The 23,561-nt window shown below is 47.7% G+C and overlaps 1 protein-coding gene across 1 annotated transcript in view; it reads left to right on the forward strand.

Annotated features, from left to right (window-relative positions):
- The window catches only part of dnah5l (dynein, axonemal, heavy chain 5 like), a 38,078-nt gene that overhangs the window by 5,202 nt on the left and 9,315 nt on the right, over positions 1-23,561 (forward strand). Inside the window, exons 13-74 of the mRNA XM_073488114.1 lie at positions 204-323; positions 405-510; positions 988-1,083; positions 1,322-1,417; positions 1,522-1,695; positions 1,836-1,925; positions 2,013-2,168; positions 2,491-2,630; positions 2,763-2,914; positions 2,987-3,194; positions 3,313-3,400; positions 3,611-3,734; positions 4,009-4,187; positions 4,334-4,426; positions 4,514-4,617; positions 5,003-5,099; positions 5,181-5,261; positions 5,877-6,131; positions 6,243-6,392; positions 6,481-6,599; positions 6,676-6,812; positions 6,883-7,045; positions 7,138-7,249; positions 7,368-7,496; positions 8,243-8,442; positions 8,680-8,833; positions 8,914-9,024; positions 9,108-9,263; positions 10,605-10,733; positions 11,130-11,345; positions 11,422-11,568; positions 11,651-11,823; positions 11,910-11,980; positions 12,055-12,162; positions 12,357-12,544; positions 13,032-13,226; positions 13,330-13,464; positions 13,699-13,756; positions 14,001-14,132; positions 14,507-14,724; positions 14,892-15,026; positions 15,149-15,325; positions 15,493-15,582; positions 15,865-15,999; positions 16,222-16,323; positions 16,605-16,772; positions 16,864-17,070; positions 17,183-17,275; positions 17,686-17,922; positions 18,025-18,090; positions 18,963-19,103; positions 19,199-19,330; positions 19,514-19,624; positions 19,930-20,084; positions 20,259-20,380; positions 20,652-20,881; positions 21,146-21,304; positions 21,385-21,541; positions 21,626-21,771; positions 22,259-22,393; positions 22,647-22,748; positions 22,832-22,945. Of these exons, the coding sequence (XP_073344215.1) occupies positions 204-323; positions 405-510; positions 988-1,083; positions 1,322-1,417; positions 1,522-1,695; positions 1,836-1,925; positions 2,013-2,168; positions 2,491-2,630; positions 2,763-2,914; positions 2,987-3,194; positions 3,313-3,400; positions 3,611-3,734; positions 4,009-4,187; positions 4,334-4,426; positions 4,514-4,617; positions 5,003-5,099; positions 5,181-5,261; positions 5,877-6,131; positions 6,243-6,392; positions 6,481-6,599; positions 6,676-6,812; positions 6,883-7,045; positions 7,138-7,249; positions 7,368-7,496; positions 8,243-8,442; positions 8,680-8,833; positions 8,914-9,024; positions 9,108-9,263; positions 10,605-10,733; positions 11,130-11,345; positions 11,422-11,568; positions 11,651-11,823; positions 11,910-11,980; positions 12,055-12,162; positions 12,357-12,544; positions 13,032-13,226; positions 13,330-13,464; positions 13,699-13,756; positions 14,001-14,132; positions 14,507-14,724; positions 14,892-15,026; positions 15,149-15,325; positions 15,493-15,582; positions 15,865-15,999; positions 16,222-16,323; positions 16,605-16,772; positions 16,864-17,070; positions 17,183-17,275; positions 17,686-17,922; positions 18,025-18,090; positions 18,963-19,103; positions 19,199-19,330; positions 19,514-19,624; positions 19,930-20,084; positions 20,259-20,380; positions 20,652-20,881; positions 21,146-21,304; positions 21,385-21,541; positions 21,626-21,771; positions 22,259-22,393; positions 22,647-22,748; positions 22,832-22,945 (8,674 nt within the window). The remainder of the gene's footprint in view (positions 1-203; positions 324-404; positions 511-987; positions 1,084-1,321; positions 1,418-1,521; positions 1,696-1,835; positions 1,926-2,012; positions 2,169-2,490; positions 2,631-2,762; positions 2,915-2,986; positions 3,195-3,312; positions 3,401-3,610; positions 3,735-4,008; positions 4,188-4,333; positions 4,427-4,513; positions 4,618-5,002; positions 5,100-5,180; positions 5,262-5,876; positions 6,132-6,242; positions 6,393-6,480; positions 6,600-6,675; positions 6,813-6,882; positions 7,046-7,137; positions 7,250-7,367; positions 7,497-8,242; positions 8,443-8,679; positions 8,834-8,913; positions 9,025-9,107; positions 9,264-10,604; positions 10,734-11,129; positions 11,346-11,421; positions 11,569-11,650; positions 11,824-11,909; positions 11,981-12,054; positions 12,163-12,356; positions 12,545-13,031; positions 13,227-13,329; positions 13,465-13,698; positions 13,757-14,000; positions 14,133-14,506; positions 14,725-14,891; positions 15,027-15,148; positions 15,326-15,492; positions 15,583-15,864; positions 16,000-16,221; positions 16,324-16,604; positions 16,773-16,863; positions 17,071-17,182; positions 17,276-17,685; positions 17,923-18,024; positions 18,091-18,962; positions 19,104-19,198; positions 19,331-19,513; positions 19,625-19,929; positions 20,085-20,258; positions 20,381-20,651; positions 20,882-21,145; positions 21,305-21,384; positions 21,542-21,625; positions 21,772-22,258; positions 22,394-22,646; positions 22,749-22,831; positions 22,946-23,561) is intronic.

Here is a 23,561-nt window from a genome sequence, read left to right on the forward strand (position 1 = left end):
TGTTGTTATTACATGTGAACCTGGACCATGTCAGACTGTGTGATGTGGAGCCGACAGGAGCAGTTACAGCTCATCTGCAGACAGATTTTTGCATTAAAAAATAATTTTACAGACGTTTCCAGGAGTCAGAAGAGGTTAACGCAGCGCTGTGAGGACATGTTGGGGCGTCCTCACAACTTTAATGACTGTTTTTGTGTCGTCAGGCCGGTGCTGCTGCAGCGTATCTCCGACTGCTGTAATCTGAACGTGGCGTATCAGAGGAGCTTCCACAACGTTCGGGACAAACTGAGAGAAAACCCAGAAAACAGACAGTTTGACTTCAGGTAAACACGAGCAGAGACGCAACAGCTTCAGTCCAACCGATGACTTTTATCCACAGTGCCTTTTGTTTCTGTTCTGCTCAGTGAGAACTACATCTTTGGGAAGTTTGATGCTTTCTGCAGACGTCTGGAGAAGATCGCTGACATGGCGTCCACGCTGGAGAGCCTGGCTGCTCTTCAGAACATGAAGGTGAGTTCGTGTTTAATATTTAACCCTTTCATTAGATACATATGTACTAATTTCATCAGCCTGAAGGTCTGACCACGTTCTGCAGATCTTCTGTGGCAGCAACATAGTTTATTTTCATCTTTTCTTCCTTTTCTATTTTTGAAACTATGAAATATTTTGTTGTGGTTCTTTCTTTTACATGCAGCTGAGAGTTATGATCAGGATTCATCCCAAATTCATTCATACAATCAATGTGTGTACAAACTTTTGTCAGTTCTGCTGTATGAACAGGACAGAGCGTGGAAATACACGCCACAGTGAAAGGAAAAAACAGATATGAAAATATAAAGTGTAACGTAGCTCGTGGGCCAGAACCTAAATAAATACATGTGCACTGGGACATGAAAACGTAGCTGAATGTTGAACATGTTTGAGTTTGTCAACATGAATCATGTGACCAGACTTGATGGTGAAGCTGAAGCTTGAGTCGTGTTTCAGGTCGAAGGTGTTGAGAAGATTTACGTTCGCTACCAGACCATCGTCTCCACGACCAAGTCCAAGACCTACGACATCCTGGACCACCGCAAGCTGGAGGTAACATTATATAAACTATATGAAATTATATATTATATAAAAAATGTTCTATATAAAGAGAATAATGAAGTGACTGGTCCACAGGTGGAAACTAGACTCTTGGTTGATTCTGGCATATTTACAGAAATGTTCATTAATATTCTCTGGTCCTGAGAAATAAACAGAGTGAATAATAAATCAAATAAAGACGTGTGTGTGTGTGTGTGTGTGTGTGTGTGTGTGTGTGTGTGTGTGTCAGTTTGACAGTGACTACGCAGACTTCCAGCTCCAGGTTCAGGGTTTGTTCCAGTCTCTTCAGTCTCTGCTGGACTTTTGGTTCCGACAGTCTCTCAGTGTGAGTTGAACTGAGACCGGCTCTGACAGACGGACCGTCACGCTGTGTGAACATGTGTGGAGGGAGACGGGCCCCGACATTCAGAGCGAGTGTTTGTGTTTCAGGCGGAGCGGATGCTGGAGCTGCTGGCGGTGTTTGAGTCCGGCCCGACGGCTCGTCTGGACCTGAAGCAGCACCACCTGCTGCTGCTGCAGCGCTACAGCCGAGAGCTGGAGCTGCTGAGGAAGACCTACCAGAGACAGAGAGACAGACCGCCCATCGGACGCAACCTGCCGCCGGTAACAGCTGCTGCCTGTGATCAGTGCTCCCAGCCACCGGATTATTATCTCCATTTATCGATACATTGTTCTTTAAAATATTGAAAAATATCCTCCAGACATCAGCTGTCGTCTCTGTCTCTGTCTCTGTCTCCTCTCAGGTGGCCGGTAGGATCCTGTGGTGTCGTCAGCTCTTCAGGAAGATCGAAGCTCCGATGTTGATCCTGAAGAAGAAGCTCGACGCCCTCAAGGTACAACCTCTGATTTGACCTCTTCGATCATATCGATACCTCTGATCAATACGTCCTCAGCGACCTCCCCGTCTGTCTGTGTGTCAGGGACCAGAGATGACCAAAGTGATCCGCAGCTACAACAAGATGGCCGTGGCGTTGCTGCAGTACGAGCTGCTGCACCTGCAGGGGTGGAGTCAGGCTGCAGAGAGCGCGCCGCTCCGTCTGACCGCCGCCCTGCTGGTCCGACACGAGAACAGCAAGGTGCCTCATGACGTAATGATAAATCAGTGACAATGATCTTGTTGGATGTTTTCTCAAACCCGTGGCAGGACAGTGACACAGTAACCTTTCAAAACAGAGACACTTTTCCACGTATAAATTCTGTATTTTTCCTCCTATAAGACGCTGAAGACACAACCTGCTGCATCACTGTTGTCTGGTTCTGTTACGTTGCTTTGTGGTTGCTGTCGTCTCGCCTCTGTTACTACCTCAGGATCAGAACGAAACTGTCCCCCCAGTCACCTCTGTAACAGCACAATGGTGTGAAACGGGCGAGTGAGTGAGGAACTGTCTGTTTCTGCAGGAGGTTTTCGTGAACCTGGACCCTGTGGTGCTGGAGGTGCTGAAGGAGGTCCGGTGGATGACCAAACTGGGGGTCACCGTGCCAAAGGTCATCCTGAAAATGAGCTCCAGAGAAGCACAGGTCAAAACTCTGTACAAGCGGTGAGAAACAACACTTTACCTGACGGGAGCTGTCTGAACTCAACATCTATTCTCGACTTGCTTGTAGAATCACGTCTTTATTAAACCTGTATTATCTTCGATTTGACTTGACTCTCTGCTGTGGTGGTCCAGACTGCTGGACCTGCTCCAGGACTACAGCTCGGTGGTGTCCAGGATCCCGCCGTCCCTCCTTCCTCTGATGCAGCCCTTCGTTGTCCGGGTGGAGGCGGCGCTCTCTCCTGGACTCACCACACTGTCCTGGACTGCTCTCAACACTGACGCATGTAAATATGAAGATGAATTAATGGTTTGTTGTATGATGAGTAACGACTCACTTCCTGTCTCTGCCCTCTCAGTCATAGAGAACGTGTACGAGGCTCTGAAGGATCTGGATCAGGTGTCTAAAGTCGCCACAGACCTGCTGGAGTGTCGCATCGGCCGGCTGCTTCAGGCCGTGTCGTCCTGCTGTCTGCTGGTTCTGCCCGAAGACGCACCCGTTTCACCTCAGGAGCTCCTGCTGCAGACGGACAGCGGCGTCCGAGCTGCTGCCGCCACTCTGAACTGGTGAGACTGGTGATCAGACAGCATTCACACGACTGCTTCAACGACAGAGGATTGATTTAAGAGTGTGTGTGTGTGTGTGTGTGTGTGTGTGTGTGTGTGTGTGTGTGTGTGTGTGTAGGCAGAGTCAACAGGTAGAGAAATATGTGTTCGAGCTGATCGAGGAGCTGAAGAGGAAGATGAAGACGACAGAGACTGTAAATCTGGAGGTAACACACACGCGCACACACACACACACACACACACACACACACACACACACACACACACACACACACACACACACACACACTCACACACACACACACACACACACACACACACACAGAGATGAAGTCCTGGTGAATTTCACTTTGTCATTCATTATTTTTCCTCTCCTTGTTTCCTCGTCTCCTCTCCTTGTTTCCTCGTCTCCTCAGGGATCTTTCCAGTGTCTCCATCCAGACTCTAAGCAGAAGACTCGCTGTCAGTCGTGTCTTCCCTGTCGGTTCTACAACCTGATTGGTCAGCTCTGTCATCGCAACACTGAGGCCCTCGTCAAAGGTCCTTTCCTCCCTTGTCTCCTTCCCTTCCTGCCTTCCTTACCTTCTTTATATCTGTCGTCAGTTTCCTCGTCTCCTTCTGTCTTGTCTTCTCAATCTTCACTCCCACAGCAGAAAGTAAGGAAGTGAAATCTTTCTCTGTTTTATTGATTTGATTTCTGTGTTTTTGTTTCATGTTTTTTTGCAACTATATTTTATCTTTTGTAACATTTTGCAGGATTGTTTAAATCTTTAAAAACTACTTGTCCTACACTGATCTGTCTTTGTCCTCACAGCCACCAAATCCTCTCTGGACGCCCTGAGGAGGAGACTTCATGTCCCCAAATACCAGCCGTCCTCCTCCTCCTCCTCCTCCTCCGGCAGCAACCAATCAGCTCCTCCTCCTCTCTTCAGAGCCTCCATCCAGCTCGCCATCCCCAACATCGTCCTCAGACCCAGTCTGGACGACATTCAGGTTGTTCTGCTTCTTTCTGCTGCAGTAAACTCCACAGAGCTTTAATTTTTGGGTGAACTGTTCCTTTAATAAACCGCTTGACGTTTACCACTTTAGAGGTGTGTAGTTAAACAGTGTGTGTGTGTGTGTGTGTGCGTGTGTTTCAGAGTTCAGTCAACAAGCTGGTGAGCGTCGTGTTGTCTGCCACCAAAGACGTCCCTCTGTGGACTTACTCTCATCTGCAGTACAAACAGCAGCAGGTACTCGTGAGTCATCTCAGCCATCTTGTTTTGGAAACGCCTGTTACCCGACAGCCAATCACGTTCCAGTACTGTCCTCTCTTCCAGGTGGAGCAGGCGGCGGTTCGGAACGCAGGAGACGACATCCCGGTGAAGCCGCCGGTGCTGAGGCCTCTGGACAGACAGCTGGCCGAACACAAGGACGTCTCCAAGTCAGTGACTGAGCAAATAAAATACTTTTCAATTCTGATGCAAACTGATACTGAGCTCTCAATCAATCAATCAATCAATCAATCAATCAATCAATCAATCAATCAATCAATCAATCAATCAGTCTTTACTTGTATGGCGCCAATTCACAACGTAAGTCATCACTCAACATTTTCCAGTAGGAGCAGGTCTGCATCATAATTCATTTATTAACAGAGACACATTTCCTCCATTAGAGACGGTGAGAGAATAAAACAGAGACACATATAACAAACATCTGTGCAGTCAAATGAAGTCCTGCAACAAACATGAAGTTTGTTTTTTGGACATTTTACTTAAACACGCCTCCAATGTTGTTGTTGTTGTTGTTGTTGTTGTCTGGAGCAGGTTGGTGATCCAGCTCAGCTCCATCGTCTCGTCTCTGAGAGCTCAGTCTGTCGAGACGCTGAATGAACTCGGTCACTTCTCTACTCTGTGGATACAGGTGTGTGTGTGTGTGTGTAGTTGTTTTTGTTGTTGTTGTTGTTGTTGTTGTTGGTCTGGACTAACAGCCGGTTGTGTTTAGGACCCAGAGGAGCAGGTTCAGACCTTCTTGCAGTCCGACCCCTCACTGACGGAGTTCAGCTCTCAGATCTCCTTCTACTCTGTGAGTCCACTTCCTGTTTATCACATGATCGTGTCACGTTATCGTTTAAACTTCAAGATGTCGGATTTCTGCATTAAAATGTCTAAAAACAACTGGACCTTTGTTCTACATGTTGTTGACTTGTGTACTTACATCATCCAAGATGTTTCATCTGGTCGTCTGTAACTTCAGGAGAGAGTCAGAGAGGAAGGAAGTCTGAGAACGAGACCAAACACAACGAGAAGAAAACTTTAACACATCAGAGGGTTGAGGTGAAGCTCTGAGTGAAGTCAGCACTCAGCAGAGACTCTGGTTCTGGTTCTGGTTCTCTGTCTCCTCTCTGTAACGTTACGTTCATGAAGTAAAGTCCATTTCCCCTCCAGCTCCAGTCAGCAGTCAACATTACAGAACAGAACCACCCGACAATGGAGGTCACCTCCGGATCACTGCTGCAGTCAGGCTGATAAACAGGAGTGAAGATAAATCCACTTTTTAATCCCACAAGTTCAAAAAGTAACTCTGAGCTCTCCTCCCGTCGGTAAACGGCTCCGGATCAGAGCAGAATCTGATCAGTTCACAGCAGAAACATCAAGTGTAGTCTCTCTCTTTACCCATGATGCCTTGCTGTCTCTGCAGAAGCTGGAGGTGCAGATCTCGGAGCTCCCGGCGTTTTGTTCAGTGGGTTCGATCGTCTTCGAAACCGAGCAGCTGAAGCTGGCGCTCACTCAGGAGTGTCATCTGTGGAAACGTGCGTTCGGCGCCGCACTCAACCGCCGGGCGTCCGCCGACATGGACGACATCTTCTCATTCGTGGACGGGCTGACGAAGCGCCTGCAGCGTCCAATCACAGACCTGGAAGACGTCCGAGGAGCCATGGCAGCGCTCAAAGAGGTCAGCCTGCGTCTGATTGGCTGTTGATGATTTATTTTTAGTTATACTTCAAACTTGACGTTGTACTTCTGTCTTCCACTCATCCACCTCCTCACTGTGTTACTGTTTGAGGTTCGGGAGGAGGAGGTTCGTATCGACGCCACCATCGGTCCGGTGGAGGAATCCTTCGCTCTGCTCAACAAACACGAACTTCTCTTCAACGACGGGAACGCCGAGCGAGTGGACGGGCTGACGTACGCCTGGAAGAACCTCAACGCCCTGGTGAAATTAACTTCATTAACCACAAAGCTGATGGTGATCTAAATAAAGAATAAATAGCTACAGGTGAGAGTGTGTGTTGTGGTTTCAGGTGGTCCAGAACCAGAACACTCTGGTGAAGATCCAGCCCAGCATGAAGACCGACCTGCTGTCTGCAGTGCAGAGCTTCCAGAGCGTCGTTCAGAGCTTCTACGCCGACTACGACCACAGGTGCTCCCCCATCAGAGACGGACAGGTGTGATGGTGCGTAACACGTGAATCAGAAGTGTAACTGGTGTGTCTGCAGGGGTCCGGGCGTGGAGGGCGTGGCTCCTGATGAAGCCAGCGAGCGGCTGCAGAGTTTTCAGGCCGAGTTCGATCAGCTGTGGAGGAAATACACCACCTACTCTGGAGGAGAGGAGCTGTTTGGACTTCCTGTTAACGGTACGACTGACTGATGGACTTTTCTCCTCCTCCCCTCCCTCCGTCCTAACCGTCCCTCTCCTCCCTGCAGAGTATCCGGAGCTGCAGAGGATCAAGAGGGAGCTGTCTCTGCTGTCCAAACTCTACACTTTGTACAACGCCGTCATCGACAACGTGGCCGGATACTACGACATCCTGTGGGCCGACCTCAACATCGAGAAGATCAACACGGAGCTGCAGGACTTCCAGAACAGGTTCACATTTCTGTCGTTATGCAGTTAAAACACAAGGCTCGTCACCAGTGGCAGCACTGCGTCTCTCACTGCGTCTTCTTTTGTGTTCTCAGGATCCGAAAGCTTCCCAAGGCGTTGAAGGAGTGGCAGGCCTTCAGAGATCTGAAGAAAACCATCGATGACTTCAGTGAGAGCTGCCCTCTGCTCTACATGATGGCCAACAAGGTCAGGCCACCCGTCTGTCTGTCAGCCTGAGGAGCGAGGAGTTTTTAGTGTCATCAGATCCACATTACAGTTTTTACGTCCTCTCAAAGACGTTAATCGTCACTCCTGCTTCCTTCAGGCCATGCTGCCTCGACACTGGACTCGTCTCAGTGAGCTGACCGGTCACAGCTTCCAGGTGGAATCAGACAGTTTCTCCCTCAGAAACATCATGGAGGCTCCGCTGCTCCGATCCAAAGAGGACATCGAGGTACTGACAGTGTTTACATACAAGCAGTCAAGTAAAGACAGTCTTTTAACTTCATCTCTTTCTCAGATGTTGATTTAAAGATAGAACTAAATTACAGCTGACAGTCTGTTAATAAAGGCATTTGTCCTGTGATTGAGCTCATTCTCAAACGATAATTACAACAAAATGTTACACAAATGTCGACCAGGATAAAATGATGAAACAATGACATTTTATAACTTCACTGTGACGTCGACTGTCCTGCAACAAGACTTATTCAATGCAATAACTCAGGAACAGCGACTGGACTGACGCACGGAGGCAGACGGCTGCAGGGTGGTAAATCTAGTCTAATCCTGAAAAAGTTCAAATAATAAGTATATAATAATGGAATAAGTCAGAAATAATCTGTAAATGTCTTGAATACTTTTTTAGAGACATGAGAGGGAGAAATTACAATAAAAAGTCAAGAAAGATCCAGAAAATGTGAAATAACTCTTAAAAGTCAAGTGTAGTTGTTTGTTCAGATTACAATAACTGCAAGAAGTCAGAAATTAGGTGATCTGGAAAGAGTTGATAACCTTAAAAACTATAAACTATATAAAAGTTTATGATGTTCCTGAAAGGTCGGAGGTTTATTTTTATTGTTCAGTTGCTAAAAAAGTTTTAATAACCCCAATATTTTCTGACTTATCTCAAGACATCAGGATTAAAGATTATAAAACAGGACGTCTCTGCTGACTGTGACTGTTTCCTGTGTGTTTCAGGACGTTTGTATCAGCGCGGTGAAGGAGCGCGACATCGAGGCCAAACTGAAGGACGTGGTGGCCGAGTGGAGCGGCCAGACGCTCAGCTTCGCCTCCTTCAGGACCAGAGGGGAACTGCTGCTGAAAGGAGCCGACACGGCCGAGAAGATCTCCATGATGGAGGACAGTCTGATGGTGCTGACGTCACTGCTGAGCAACAGGTGGGGAGACGAGGGAAGAGAGAGAGAGAGAGAGAGAGAGATCTGTAGTAGTAGAAATAAAAATGGTAACAGAGAAATGAAAGTGTGTAAATACCAGCGTGAGTTCAGTTCACGAAAGTGCAACAGGTGGACAGACGAGGCCTGAGGAGAGGAAGGAAGGAAACAGAAAGAGAGCAAACAGTTAAAATAAATAAATAAACTTGAAAGAAAACAGAAAGAGTTTCCTTCCTCCTGCAGGTACAACGCTCCTTTCAAGCCGTCCATCCAGCTGTGGGTCCAGAAACTCTCCAACACGTCCGAGATCATCGAGAAGTGGCTGTCGGTTCAGAACCTGTGGATCTACCTGGAGGCGGTGTTCGTGGGCGGAGACATCGCCAAGCAGCTGCCTCAGGTCACCTGATCATCACGTCACATGTTTGATGTCACGTCTTCTCTCAGACGCGACTCAACGTTTGTCTTTAACTCGTCCAGGAGGCCAAACGTTTCCAGAACATCGACAAGTCGTGGCAGAGGATCATGCAGCGAGCACACGAGCTTCCCAACGTGGTGCAGTGCTGCGTGGGAGATGAGACGCTGAGCCAGGTGCTGCCCACGTGCCTCTGAGCAACACAGAGCTCACAGTTCTCTGCCATGGTTGTTAAACATTCCTCCTCCTCCTCCTCCAGTTGCTCCCTCACCTCCTGGAGCAGCTGGAGCTCTGTCAGAAGTCTCTGTCTGGTTACCTGGAGAAGAAGCGCCTGGTGTTTCCTCGATTCTTCTTCGTGTCCGATCCCGCCCTGCTGGAGATTCTGGGCCAGGCATCGGACTCGCACACGATACAGGTAACACACAGGTGACACACAGGTGTAACACAGGTAACACACAGGTGTAACATAGGTAACACACAGGTGACACACAGGTAACACACAGGTGACACACAGGTGACACACAGGTAACACACAGGTGTAACATAGGTAACACACAGGTAACACACAGGTAACACACAGGTGACACGCAGGTGACACACAGGTGACACACAGGTGTAACACAGGTAACACATAGGTGTAACATAGGTAACACACAGGTGACACACAGGTAACACACAGGTGACACAGGTGTAACACAGGTAACACACAGGTGTAACATAGGTAACACACAGGTGTAACATAGGTAACACACAGGTGTAACATAGGTAACACACAGGTGACACACAGGTAACACACAGGTAACACACAGGTGTAACATAGGTAACACACAGGTGACACACAGGTAACACACAGGTGACACACAGGTGTAACACAGGTGACACACAGGTAACACACAGCTGACACACAGGTGTAACACAGGTAACACAGGTGTAACATAGGTAACACACAGGTAACACACAGGTGACACACAGGTGTAACACAGGTAACACACAGGTGTAACACAGGTGACACACAGGTAACACACAGGTGGCACACAGGTGTAACACAGGTAACACAGGTGTAACATAGGTAACACACAGGTAACACACAGGTGACACACAGGTGACACACAGGTGTAACACAGGTAACCAAACAACTGATCTATTAATCGAGGAAATAATCAACGATAAAAATAATCATTAGTTTACAACTTTCAGTTTAATTGTTCAACACATAATTGTTACAACTACATCAACTGTGTCAGTTTACTGAGTTTATTATTAAGTTATTTTCTTTTACTTTCTTTCCTGGATTGTTGTTGTTGTTTCTTTGTTTATTGTTTAAATCCAAATTGTCTCTGTGTCTTTGTGTCTCTGTGTCTGTGTGTCTGTGTGTCTCTTCGTCTGTGTGTCTCTGTGTCTTTGTGTCTTTGTGTCTGTGTGTCTGTGTGTCTCTGTGTCTGTGTCTTTGTGTCTCTGTGTCTCTGTCTGTGTGTCTCTGTGTCTGTGTGTCTGTGTGTCTGTGTGTCTCTGTGTCTCTGTGTCTCTGTGTCTGTGTGTCTGTGTGTCTGTGTGTCTCTGTGTCTGTGTCTTTGTGTCTCTGTGTCTCTGTCTGTGTGTCTCTGTGTCTGTGTGTCTCTGTGTCTCTGTGTCTCTGTGTCTCTGTGTCTTTGTGTCTCTGTGTCTCCGTGTCTCCGTGTCTCTGTGTCTGTGTGTCTGTGTGTCTTTGTGTCTGTGTGTCTCTGTCTCTGTGTCTCCGTGTCTCTGTGTCTCTCAGGCTCATCTTCTCAGTCTGTTTGACAATGTGAACCGAGTCGTCTTCAATGAGAAAGTCTACGATCAGATGGTCAGTTTTCAGTCTCAGGAGGGAGAAACTGTGGATCTGAGTCAAGCGGTCCTGGCACAGGTACACATGGACTCCTCTCACTGTCCTGATGGTGACTGTCCGCTCACTACAGGGATCATCTCGCCTGTGATCCTAAACTTAAAGTAGAAACAATAATGAACTCATCAGTGTTTAGATTGGAAACATGAAGCTGACAGTCGATCCAGTCAGACTGTCACCACTTCTACTGTCTCAATTATCCACTAAATCAATAAATAAACTCAAATGTTTTGTGTTGTGACTTTACAACTCGTACATTGATCAGTTTATAGAAAACCTGGATAGTAATTGTGCAGTAAGACTCTTAGTGGTGGTGACGTTTGGGTCATGTGACCGTGATGTCGTCTGTTTGTAGCCTAGCATTAGCTTTTTACTGCTACACATTTAATTAGTAACTGTAAAACTCGTGTGGTCCAGGGGAACGTGGAGATGTGGTTAGGACAGCTGCTGGCAGGTGTGAGACAGACCCTGCATGCGATCATCCGTCAGGCCTACCTGGCCATCAGCGACTCCGGTCTGAAGCTGCTGGAGTTCCAGTCTGCGTTTCCAGCTCAGGTCGGCCTCCTGGGGATCCAGATGATCTGGACCAGAGACGCAGAAGACGCGCTCGTCCTCAGCAAGTCTGACAAGAAGGTGCTTTTACTTTGAAAATCATAGCAGAGTGGAAACAAGTCTTTCATGCACTGACACCTCTCTGATTGGCCGACAGGTCATGCAGACGACCAACCAGAAGTTCCTAGACCTCCTGAACGAGCTGATCGACATGACGACCAGGGAGCTGAGCAGAAACGAGAGGACCAAGTACGAGACGCTCATCACCATCCACGTCCACCAGAGAGACATCTTCGACGAGCTGGTGGGTGGACGGAGGGACAGACAAACAACGAGGTTTGATATCGACCAGTTTTATCAGTTATCACGTCTTATTGTCTCATCAGGTGCGTATGAACGTGCGATCTGCGTCAGACTTCGAGTGGCAGAAGCAGTCGAGGTTTTACTTCCTGGAGGAAACGGACAGATGTGTCATCCAGATCACAGATGTGGAGTTCAGCTACTGCAACGAGTACCTGGGCTGCACAGACCGACTGGTCATCACCCCGCTGACAGACAGGTACACACACCTGCTGGCTAATATGATCAACACGATGCCTTCATCTCAGTCAGAACCAAACATGTTGACACTGAACATCTGTCCAGGTGTTACATAACTCTGTCCCAGGCTCTGGGGATGAGTATGGGCGGAGCTCCGGCCGGTCCGGCAGGGACAGGTACCACAAGACACAACTGATTATTCTTATATTGAGTTTGTTTCATGTTGCTCTAGTTCAGTGTGTGTTTCCAGGTAAGACAGAGACGACTAAAGACATGGGTCGCTGTCTGGGGAAATATGTGGTGGTGTTCAACTGTTCGGACCAGATGGACTACAGAGGACTGGGACGCATCTACAAAGGTGTGTGAGATTACTGCTCATGTGTTTAGTAACTTCTGATCTGGTCTAATGAACGTCATCAATGCACATCAGTCAACTTTGTCCTGAAGATTTGTGTGCAAACCAAAGTGCAGCACAAAATCTGAATCCCCGTCCAGGTCAAGTTGGTCCATGGTGGACACTGTTTAGCACAGTGCTGTCGTGTGTCTCTGCAGGTCTGGCTCAGTCCGGAGCCTGGGGCTGCTTTGATGAGTTTAACCGCATCGAGCTGCCGGTTCTGTCCGTCGCCGCCCAGCAGATCTACATCGTCCTGCAGTGTAAGAAGAACAAGAAGAAGCAGTTCATCTTCACAGACGGAGACGTGGTCGACATGGACCCTGAGTTCGGCATCTTCCTCACCATGGTAACTGAGTTCTGACCTAATGAAGCACCCTGCAGAACCAAACAGGACGTGTTTCTGGAGCCAAAACCAGAACTGACCAAAGTACAGAGTTGTACGTCCGGCTAAAAAGGTTCTTCAGTGACAACAGAAACACAAATCAACGGCTTTCTACTCTGGAGTAAACGTCATGGTGATGTGGTCCAAAGTAAGAGTTGAAAGAACGCAGCAGCTTCACCAGCAGGTTCTAGAAATGAAACACCAGGGAACTAATGAGAGTCCAAAGTTCTGACCAAAGATCCGCTGAACTCAGTCAAATGTTCTAGAAGCTTAACTACAAATCTGCTGTTGTAGAACGACTTCAGAATCAGTCAGAGATTTTAATAACTGATCCGTCTCATAACCAGTTCAAGAGTTCTGGAACTGAACTACTGCAGAACCAGAGTTGGAGAACTGATCCACCCACAAAGTTCCAGACTCGATCCGTCTTAACTTCTCCTTCCTTCTCTAGAACCCTGGTTACGCGGGTCGCCAGGAGCTGCCCGAGAACCTGAAGATTCAGTTTCGCACTGTCGCCATGATGGTCCCGGACCGAGCCATCATCATGAGGGTCAAACTGGCCAGTGCAGGTTTCCGCGACAACCAGGTCCTCAGCAGGAAGTTCTACACCCTGTACAAACTGTGTGAGGAGCAGCTCTCCAAACAGGTCCGAAGACGACCTCGACTCGTCTGCACACACAAACAGAATCTCAGTCGTTACTGTATCGTCACATCGTCACGTCTCTGCTCGTCTTTGTGATCTTCATCAGGTCCATTATGATTTTGGCCTGAGGAACATTTTGTCGGTTCTGAGGACGCTGGGAGCCGTGAAGAGATCCAACCCGTCAGAACCAGAGAAGACCGTGGTGATGAGAGTCCTGAGAGACATGAACCTCTCCAAACTGGTGTGTTTGTGTTTGTGTTTGTCGTAGCCACAGGGGGGAGCTCTCCATGACAAACCCATCGTTACTGATTAATACTAAATAATTATGTTGACTGTTGTTACGGCAACAACACAGAGATTCAGTCTGAAGTGTTTGAAGTTTTCTAACTTATTTCATCAACTGAATTTATATATTATACTGAGATTATTAAGATCAGGTTAATTATACTGCGACACGTTTTCTCTGTGTCTGCAGGTGGATGAGGACGAGCCTCTGTTCATGAGTCTGATCAATGATCTGTTTCCTGGCATTGGTACGTTTCTCTCTCACACACTGAAACAAACACACTCATCATCTCATGTCGTCCACAGCATCTTTCTGTTGATACTAACTGTGAGTTTATACTTTTAATGGTTTGAGCTGTTTGAAAATGAGTGCGAGACATAAGAGAGCCTTCAGAGTTTCACCCTGAAGTGATTGTTTTATTCTCAGTCTGTCATTTTGTGTTTTTATATTACTGCAGTCACAAAGTGTAGTTTTATTCTGATCCTCTGCAGTTCTGGATAAAGCCGGGTATCCGGACCTGGAGGCGTCCATCTTCAGTCAGGCTCAGCAGGCCGGTCTGATCCCTCATCCCCCCTGGATCCTCAAACTGGTTCAGCTGTACGAGACGCAGAGAGTCCGACATGGTACAGACGATTACAGACAGAACATGAACCAGAGCAAACAGCTCCTGATGATGTTTCTATTGAAATGTCATGTTGGTCCTGAAGGTGGCGCCATAGGAAAAGTCATGAAGCTATGAAAATCTATCACTAACCCACAGCAACAATTTAATTATTTGAATTTCCATTTTTTTTATTTACCTCAGCAAATATAAAAATAAAGGACCTATAAAATAAATCCGTTCTGTTTTATCTCCTACATGAAAAAGTAAAAGCTGTGTCCAAGTGTTCTCCATTGAGTTCAAGTTCTGGTGCAGAATGGTGCCACTGAATGAAGTGGAATATCTCCTGAAGTTTTTAACTTTAAACTTCAATGCATGTGTGATGTTCTGATGCAGGTATGATGACGTTGGGTCCCAGCGGTGCCGGGAAGACGACCTGCATCCACACGCTGATGAAGGCCATGTCGGAGTGCGGCTCTCCGCACCGCGAGATGAGGATGAACCCCAAAGCCATCACGGCCTCGCAGATGTTCGGCACGCTGGACGTCACCACCAACGACTGGACGGACGGCGTCTTCTCTACTCTGTGGAGGAAAACTCTGAAGGGCAAGAAGGTAGACGGACGTCTCAGCACAGATGAGAACGAGTGAATGGATGTAGAGAAGTTTAAACCAAAGAAGACGAGTTAATCATTCAAGGATCAGACTGAGCAGACTAAAGAACATGGCTTAGGCCTTTATAACTCTGTGTGTCTGTGTGTGTGTGTGTGTGTGTGTGTCAGGGGGAATACATCTGGATTGTTCTGGACGGCCCGGTGGACGCAATCTGGATCGAGAACCTGAACTCAGTTCTGGACGACAACAAAACTCTGACGCTGGCGAACGGAGACCGAATCCCGATGGCTCCCTGCTGCAAGGTGACATCACAACATCCACCTGTCTGTCAGTGAGCAGGTTGATATTACCTGAGTCAGAAGTGAAAAACTAAACTGACTCATCTGAAGGTCTGAAGTGAAGCTGTGTCCATTCTGTCCTGCAGATTGTCTTTGAGCCCCACAACATCGACAACGCCTCCCCGGCCACGGTGTCCAGGAACGGGATGGTGTTCATGAGCTCGTCGGTGCTCGGCTGGAGCCCGATCCTGCAGGCCTGGTTACAGAGGCTCCCCGAGCAGCAGGCCGACGCCCTGAAGCTCTGCTTCAACAGCTGCTACCAGGTGACCACGAGGACGCTCAGCAGACAGATCGATGTTCTGTCCATCCAGGCAGCCGTTTCTTTAAAAGACGAGACGTTTTCATATCTGTTGATGTGAGTGTCGTGCAGTAAATCATCACTGAGCTGTTTTATGAATCTTCGCATGTGTTTTTCTGATTCTTCCTTCAGGACTTGTTGGACTTTGTCTCCACTGCTGTGTCTCCTAAGATGCAGGTGCTGGAGTGTATGTACATCAGACAGACCATCGACCTGCTGCAGGTACGGTACAGCTGTTGTTGCTCTGGCTTCCTGTTCAGAGTTGAAGTCATAAACGTTGACATGTAGTTCAGGGAAATGTGGTTTTGGCCTCCAGAAGAAAAAAACGTGACATTTTTTTGACAAAAAGTCTGATGACCGAGTCAAATCCTGCAGCTTTGACAGAAACCAGGGACGGTGCGTTTAATTCTGATGAAGCATGTTTACGTGTATCGTTCCGGTTCTTCATGTGTGTGTGTGTGTGTGTGTGTGTGTGTGTGTGTGTGTGTGTGTGTGTGTGTTCAGGGTTTGCTCCCAGCAGCTGAGGAGAAACAGGGTTGCCATGGTGACGTGGGTCGGCTGTTTGTGTTCGCGGTGATGTGGTCCCTCGGAGCGGTGCTGGAGCTGGAGGACAGGGCCAAGATGGAGGCTTTCATAAAGGTGTGTGTGTGTTCGGGCTCAGTGTGTACTGAGTGACATCACTGGAGGCCGTTCATCAGATTACCTGCAGCTTCCTCTGGAGCCACAAAAGACTCGATACTTCTGTGTTCACATATGAAGTTGTACTCCTGAGTTACCCTTTAATATACCTGTGCACCTGTGAGGTGTGGTGTGTGTGACGTGTCCTCTAACAGGTCCTGTTTGTCGTGTTTGTGTCTGAAGCGCCACAGCTCGTCTCTGGACCTGCCGCACACTGATGACGAGCAGACCATCTTTGAGTTCACGGTGAACGAGCAGGGACAGTGGGAGCACTGGTCCAACAAGGTCTGTGGACACTGAGCTGTCTCTTTACCGTGTGGAGGCGTTGAACCCGGGCTGGGGCTAGCTGGTTAGCATGCTAACCTCAGTAGATATCTGTGCAACACAGTGAACAGACTTCATGATATCAAACTGTTATTTTCTGACGTTCTGTTGATCATGTATGTTAATGTTTTGAATGTTTTCAGACTGAATTCTTTCAGCAGAAATTTGGGTAAAGCATCAACACACTCACACACCAGGTCCACATGATCTGTAGCGTCTGTAGTTGTTATATCACGATGCAGGTCCCGGAGTACGTCTACCCCAAAGACCACATCCCAGACTACTCGTCCATCCTGGTCCCTAACGTGGACAACGTGAGGACGGACTTCCTGATGCAGACCATCATGAAGCAGAGGAAGGCTGTGCTGCTGATCGGAGAGCAGGGAACCGCCAAGACCGTCATGGTTAAAGTGAGACGGACAGGTTGAAAGAGAGAAAATTCTCTCCATCGTCAGCTAGCTAACGCTAATGCTACATGCTCCTCTCCGGCTCCCCCCGCAGGGCTACACCAGTAAGCTCGACCCGGAGCGCCACCTCAGTAAGACGGTGAACTTCTCGTCGGCCACGCTGCCGAGCATGTTCCAGAGGACCATCGAGAGCTACATCGATAAACGAATGGGCGCCACCTACGGGCCGCCGGCCGGCCGCAGCATGAGCGTCTTCATCGACGACATCAACATGCCCATTATCAACGAATGGGGAGACCAGGTGGGCTCCAGGCTCTCTCTGATTGGTCGTTTAGTTTCTCGTTTACAAAAAAATCCTTTAACGTTAAACGCAAAGATTGTTTGTTGATTGTTGATATCTTCTTCTCCCTCAGATAACCAATGAGATTGTGCGTCAGCTGATGGAGCAGGGAGGTTTCTACAGTCTGGATCGTCCAGGAGAGTTCATCACTGTGGTGGACGTCCAGGTAACAACCAGCCATCTGTGATGTCATCAGGGATCTGTTTCGTTTCTTCCTTCAGCCATAAACCTCATAACCATTCATAAGATTCATTATTAACCCTGAACAGAAGTAAAGTACAGTAGTCTTCACTCAAAGATCGAGTCAGTAGCTGTTTCTACAGCTTTCACTGCCTCACATGGTCTTTATCAAAGTGTCATCACATCACCTCAACTGTGGAACTGGGTCACATGTTAGCGTCTGTCTCTGTTCAAAGATCCTCTCTGCTGTCAGACCACATTTTACTGACTTCAGACTGGAGTCACAGCTCTCTGTCTGATGTGTATCAGAGCTGGATGTTGTCTTCAACATCTTCCCTTCACTCTGAAACTCTGACCGCTGTCCAAATGAATGAATGGTGTACTAACCTTTAACAGCTGGTGGCAGCCATGATCCACCCGGGCGGCGGTCGGAACGACATCCCTCAGCGTCTGAAGAGACAGTTCTCCATCTTTAACTGCACTCTGCCCTCCAACTCCTCCATCGATAAGATCTTCGGCACCGTGTCTCAGGGATACTTCTGCCCCGAGAGAGGCTTCCCCGCCGCCGTGTGCGACCTCGCCGCCGCCCTCGTGCCCACCACCAGACGGGCGTGGCAGGCCGTGAAGGCGAAGGTAAAGTATCCTTCACCTCTGTTCACTCTTTGTCTTCTCGCTGTCACAGGCTCACATCAGTAATAACTTTGGTTCTTAGTCTGATGAACTCTGTTTCCTCAGATGTTACCGTCTCCTGCAAAGTTTCACTACATCTTCAACCTGAGGGACCTGAGCAGAATCTGGCAGGTAGAAAACACAACATCAGTTAGTTTTTCAGTTTCACTTGTTAAATCTGAAGGTACAACTTGTTTTCTTTCCTTCTTTACCTTTTTAAACTACAGCTTCTCTTTCTTGTCTCCACATCATTCGGAGGAAAACTTCCTTTTACTCTTTAGTTTAAAACTGTTTGACATTTTTTTGCTGTAAGACTCAACTTCTGTCTCCTGAATATAAAATGTGATCAACTGGATGATATTTTAAAGTGTTTGAGTCGAACGTGTTGATCTGATATCTCAGGATGTTATTAATGTCATTCTGATCTGAAAACATGAAAATCATCCTGATGATGTTCGTCTTCCTCAGTACAGTTTTTAATGCAGGAGTTTTATTTGTAATTGACTATTTCTTATATCTTCAGTACAACATCTTTAACATTTTAACACAATAATAACATAATTACATCTTTACTGTGTTTCTGATGATCGCTGAGGAAATAAAACCAAATATAAACATTTTGAGTTCAGACATAAAGTCAGTTAATCGTAGAGGTTTCACAGTTTTGATTCTGAAAATGAAAATTGAGCGTTAGCAGCTTAGCATTAGCCTGCAGCTAGCTTAGCGTTATCTTGCAGCTAGCGTTAGTCTGTGTGATGACAACAGTCAGCTGACATGTTGGTTTATTTTCTTCATCAAAGATCCTTTATTGATTTGTCTGGGAGGAGGGTTCACCTGTGGAGGAAAAACTGAACTCAACGAAACTGATTACATTGCCAAAGATCCTTTATTGATTTGTTTGTGAAGAGGGTTCACTCAGACAGATTTGAGAAACTGAACTCTGTAACTGATTTTCTATCTTTTGTTGTTTATTGTTGAATCACTGTCGTTTTGTCGTATCTCAGGGGATCCTGACAGTGAAGTCGGAGGTGTGTCAGAGCTCTGAGCTGCTCTCTGCTCTCTTCCATCACGAGTGTTGTCGTGTGATCGCCGACCGGTTCATCGACAGCAGCGACAGACAAACCTTCAACGGCATCATGGAGAGGGTGTGTGTGCTCACATTTACTTTATTTCATCCTTTAAAGATTCTTTTGCAACATTTATTTTTTCTGATCTTTCATCCCACCCTCGCTGTCCTCAGATCACAGTGGAGGATCATGGGAAAGCTCTGACTGAGCATGCTCAGTGGGACAGCTGCTTCGTGGACTTCCTGCGTGAAGCTCCGGAGGCGACGGGAGACGAACCTGAAGACAGCGAGCTGGAAGCTCCGAAGGTCGTCGACTCACAGATGATACAATCAATTATCTGTCGTTTGTTTGTTTGTTTGTTTGTTTGTTTGTTTGTTTGTTGTCTTCCTCACAGTCGTACAGCAACATTCAGGCTATAATGTCAGTATTACCTTTAATTATTGATGTGTCACTACTGTAAACATTATAAAAATTGATGTGAATGACAGGTGTATGAGCCAATCCCGTCGCTGGACGCTCTGGCGGAGCGGCTGTCTGTTTTCCAGCAGCAGTACAACGAGGCGGCGAGGGGCGGAGCCATGGACCTGGTCTTCTTCAAGGTAATAACTGATCACCATCGTCAGGCGGCCATGTTGGAAATCCAACTTTTGCTTACCCTTTTATTCTCCCTGCAACATTTAAAACAAGTTTACATTAATTAAGCTTTTATTCAGGGGAGGAGTCAGCAGTCACTCGTCACCGGAGCTGTGGTCAAAGACTTTAAACGAACCAGAGGAGCAGCGAAATTCACATTCACGCTTAAATGAAGTTAAAAACATTAAGCTGCTGGTTTCATAATATTTCTCTGTCTGCCTTCTCTGCATTTCTACTGGTGAACGACCTTCTCTGTTTGGTCCAATGGCAGGACGCGATGACTCACCTGATGCGGATCTCTCGGATCCTGCGGACGCCACAGGGGAACGCCCTGCTGGTCGGTGTCGGCGGGTCGGGGAAGCAGAGTCTGACGAGGTTGGCTTCGTTCATCGCTGGATACCAAACCTTCCAGATCACGCTGACCAGGTCTGGAACACAAAGCACAACAATTCATTGACTTATTTGTTTTTGTTCTCTCGTGTTTGTGTTCATTTATCAACTCAATCATCAGAAGAAGAAATTCAAATTGTCCGTCCGTGTGTGTGTGTGTGTGTGTGTGTGTGTGTGTGTGTGTGTGTGTGTGTGTGTGTGTGTGTGCAGGTCGTACAGCTGCAGTAACCTGCTGGAGGATCTGAAGGCTCTGTATCGTATCGCTGGTCAGCAGGGAAAAGGAGTCACGTTCCTCTTCACCGACAACGACATTAAAGACGAAGCCTTCCTGGGTACATGAATTTATATCTGTAGGAAGATTATTTCAACAACACTGAACAGAAACACACTCTTAATAATTCTGTAAGTCTCAGAGGCAGTGGTGAAGCTAAACTGGAGAAAAGTTGATGCAGTCATTGAAACATAGAGGCAGCAGCAGTGTGATCAGTAAACCTGACTGTTAGACTTCGATATGTTTTGTCCTGATGATGGAGGAAGAGTTAAAGTCAGGAGGTCGTCAGCATCGTCCTCTGGAGACCATGAACGTGCTTCTCTCCTCTGCAGAATACATGAACAACGTCCTGGCGAGTGGCGAAGTTTCCAACCTGTTTGCTCGTGACGAGCTGGACGACATCACTCAGGATCTGATTCCTGTCATGAAGCGGCAGCACCCCCGCCGACCTCCCACCTCTGAAAACCTCTACGACTTCTTCCTGTCCCGAGTGCGGAGCAACCTCCACGTCGTCCTCTGCTTCTCGCCTGTCGGGGAAAAGTTTCGTACTCGTGCACTAAAGGTGAGTCTGTCCCGCCTGTGACATGAGCTCTACTCTGATACTGGTGTTACATTTTTATGAGTTGCACTTGAACGCAACATGACATCCCTGTTGGTGCACAGATTCTGTGCCGTACAAAGCGATGTAGATTTCAGAGTTGAAGACGTGCACCTGAACGCACCATGAAGTCCCTCTGATACTCATTTCCATTTAAAACCAAAACCCCGACACACACGAGTGACGGCCCCTGTGGTCGAGCTGAACTCTGACCTCTGACCTGAACAGTTCCCAGGTCTGATATCGGGCTGCACTGTGGACTGGTTCCAGCGCTGGCCTCGGGACGCCCTGGTGGCCGTATCGCATCACTTCCTGTCTCAGTACCAGGACCTCCGCTGCTCAGAGGACGTGAAGCAGAGCGTGGTGGTTACCATGGGAACCTTTCAGGTAGTGCTCACGGTGTGATCAGGTGTGTATCATCAGCAGGTTCAGCAGGCTGATCACATGACCTCCGTCTGTCCCTGCAGGACCTGGTGGCGGAGAAATGCGCCGAGTACTTCGAGCGTTTCCGCCGTCAAACGTTTGTGACGCCCAAATCCTACCTGTCCTTCATCGACAGCTACAAGATCATCTACACCGAGAAGATCTCGCACGTGGGCACGCTGGCCGAGCGCATGAAGACAGGTGAGTTCATCAGGTGAGAAGAGGTTTCCCACAATCCACTGCAGGAGGAGGAGCCGTCCTGAGCGAGCGCTTTGTTTCCTGCAGGTCTGTGTAAGCTGATGGAGGCGGAGCAGTCGGTGTCGCAGCTCTCTGAGGAGCTGGTGCTGAAGGAGCAGGAGCTCGCTGTCGCCTCCCAGAAGGCCGATGAAGTCTTGAAGGAGGTGACGGCGAAAGCTCAGGCTGCTGAAAAGGTCCGACTCAAAACAACACGTGACCCTTTAACACTCGACAGCAACACACAAACACACACTGACATCTGGATTTGTCTTTAATGTGGACACGACACGATCACAGCTTCAACATGGTTCAGTCAGCGCTGAGTTTAAAAGACAGACTGAAGGGAAAGAGGTCTCACTCTGTAGCTGCTTCCATCATCAGCTCTGTAATGTGTCTGACTCAGACAGTCATCAAGACTTTTTAAAACAAGCTTAAAGTCTTGGAGGCAAACTGATGTAGAAGGAAGAAGTTTAACACAGATTCAGGCAACAAACTTTATTTAAAGTTTAAAGAGAGAAAATATTCATCAGGTGACACAAACACGACTCTGGAGACTCAGGTGAGCAGCTGGTTGCTAACATTTCAGATGAATCACTGTGTAAGCTGGTAAAACAATATATTAGTGTTTCTCCCCCTAGTGGCCAAAAAGTGCCGGTTGTAATCCGTCCTGTGGTCGTTCAGGTGAAGCAGCAGGTGCAGAAGGTGAAGGATAAAGCTCAGCTCATCGTCGACGAGATTGAAGCCGATAAAACAGCCGCTGAGTCCAAACTGGAGGCTGCGAAACCTGCAATGGAGGCTGCTGAGGCGGCGTTACAGGTCACACACACACAGACACAGACACACACACACACACACACACACACACACAAACACACACATGCACGTGTCATCACTGCTTCAACTGACTTTGACTCAAAGGGAATCTGCTGAACTCATCTTTTACCAGCAGGGGGCGTTTGAGTTGCAGTCAGTGGAGATGTGTTCAGGGTAAATGGGAGATTGGGAGAAACAATCTGTGTGTGTGTGTGTGTGTGTGTGTGTGTGTGTGTGTGTGTGTGTGTGTGTGCAGACCATTAAACCAGCAGACATCGCCACAGTGAGGAAGCTGCAGAAGCCTCCTCATCTCATCATGAGGATCATGGACGCCGTCCTGCTGCTGTTCCAGAGGAAGGTCTCTGTTCCCTCCAGGTTTCAGACGTTCTCAGAACAACATCGTGTCGTCTGTTGTTTATTTATCGTCGTGTTTTTCCTCAGATCGACACGGTGACAGCCGACCCCGAACGACCTTGTCTTCGACCCTCGTGGGCCGAGGCCTTGAAGCTGATGCAGAACTCGGCCTTCCTCAGCATGCTGCTCAACTTCAGCAAGGTCTCACACACACACACAAACACACACACACACACACACACACACACACACACACACACACACACACACACACACACACCTATTATACCTGCAAGGGCAACATCTCACAGCAGCCGTGTGAAAAAACATCAGATAACTACATCAAGCAAATTGATTTCAAAGCAGCTCCAGTGAAGACTTCATCTTAATAAAGGGTTAAACATCAGGTTGTGATCTCTGTGATCACAGCAGACGAGCTGTACAGAGGAGGACATGATGGCTGAGCCTGACTTTATATCATCAGGAGGAGATGATGGCTGAGCCTGACTTTATATCATCAGGAGGAGATGATGGCTGAGCCTGACTTTATATCATCAGGAGGACATGATGGCTGAGCCTGACTTTACATCATCAGGAGGAGATGATGGCTGAGCCTGACTTTATATCATCAGGAGGAGATGATGACTGAGCCTGACTTTATATCATCAGGAGGAGATGATGACTGAGCCTGACTTTATATCATCAGGAGGAGATGATGGCTGAGCCTGACTTTATATCATCAGGAGGAGATGATGACTGAGCCTGACTTTATATCATCAGGAGGAGATGATGGCTGAGCCTGACTTTATATCATCAG

Source organism: Pagrus major, chromosome 19 (genome assembly GCF_040436345.1).
Source record: "Pagrus major chromosome 19, Pma_NU_1.0".
NCBI classification, from domain to species: Eukaryota; Metazoa; Chordata; class Actinopteri; order Spariformes; family Sparidae; genus Pagrus; species Pagrus major.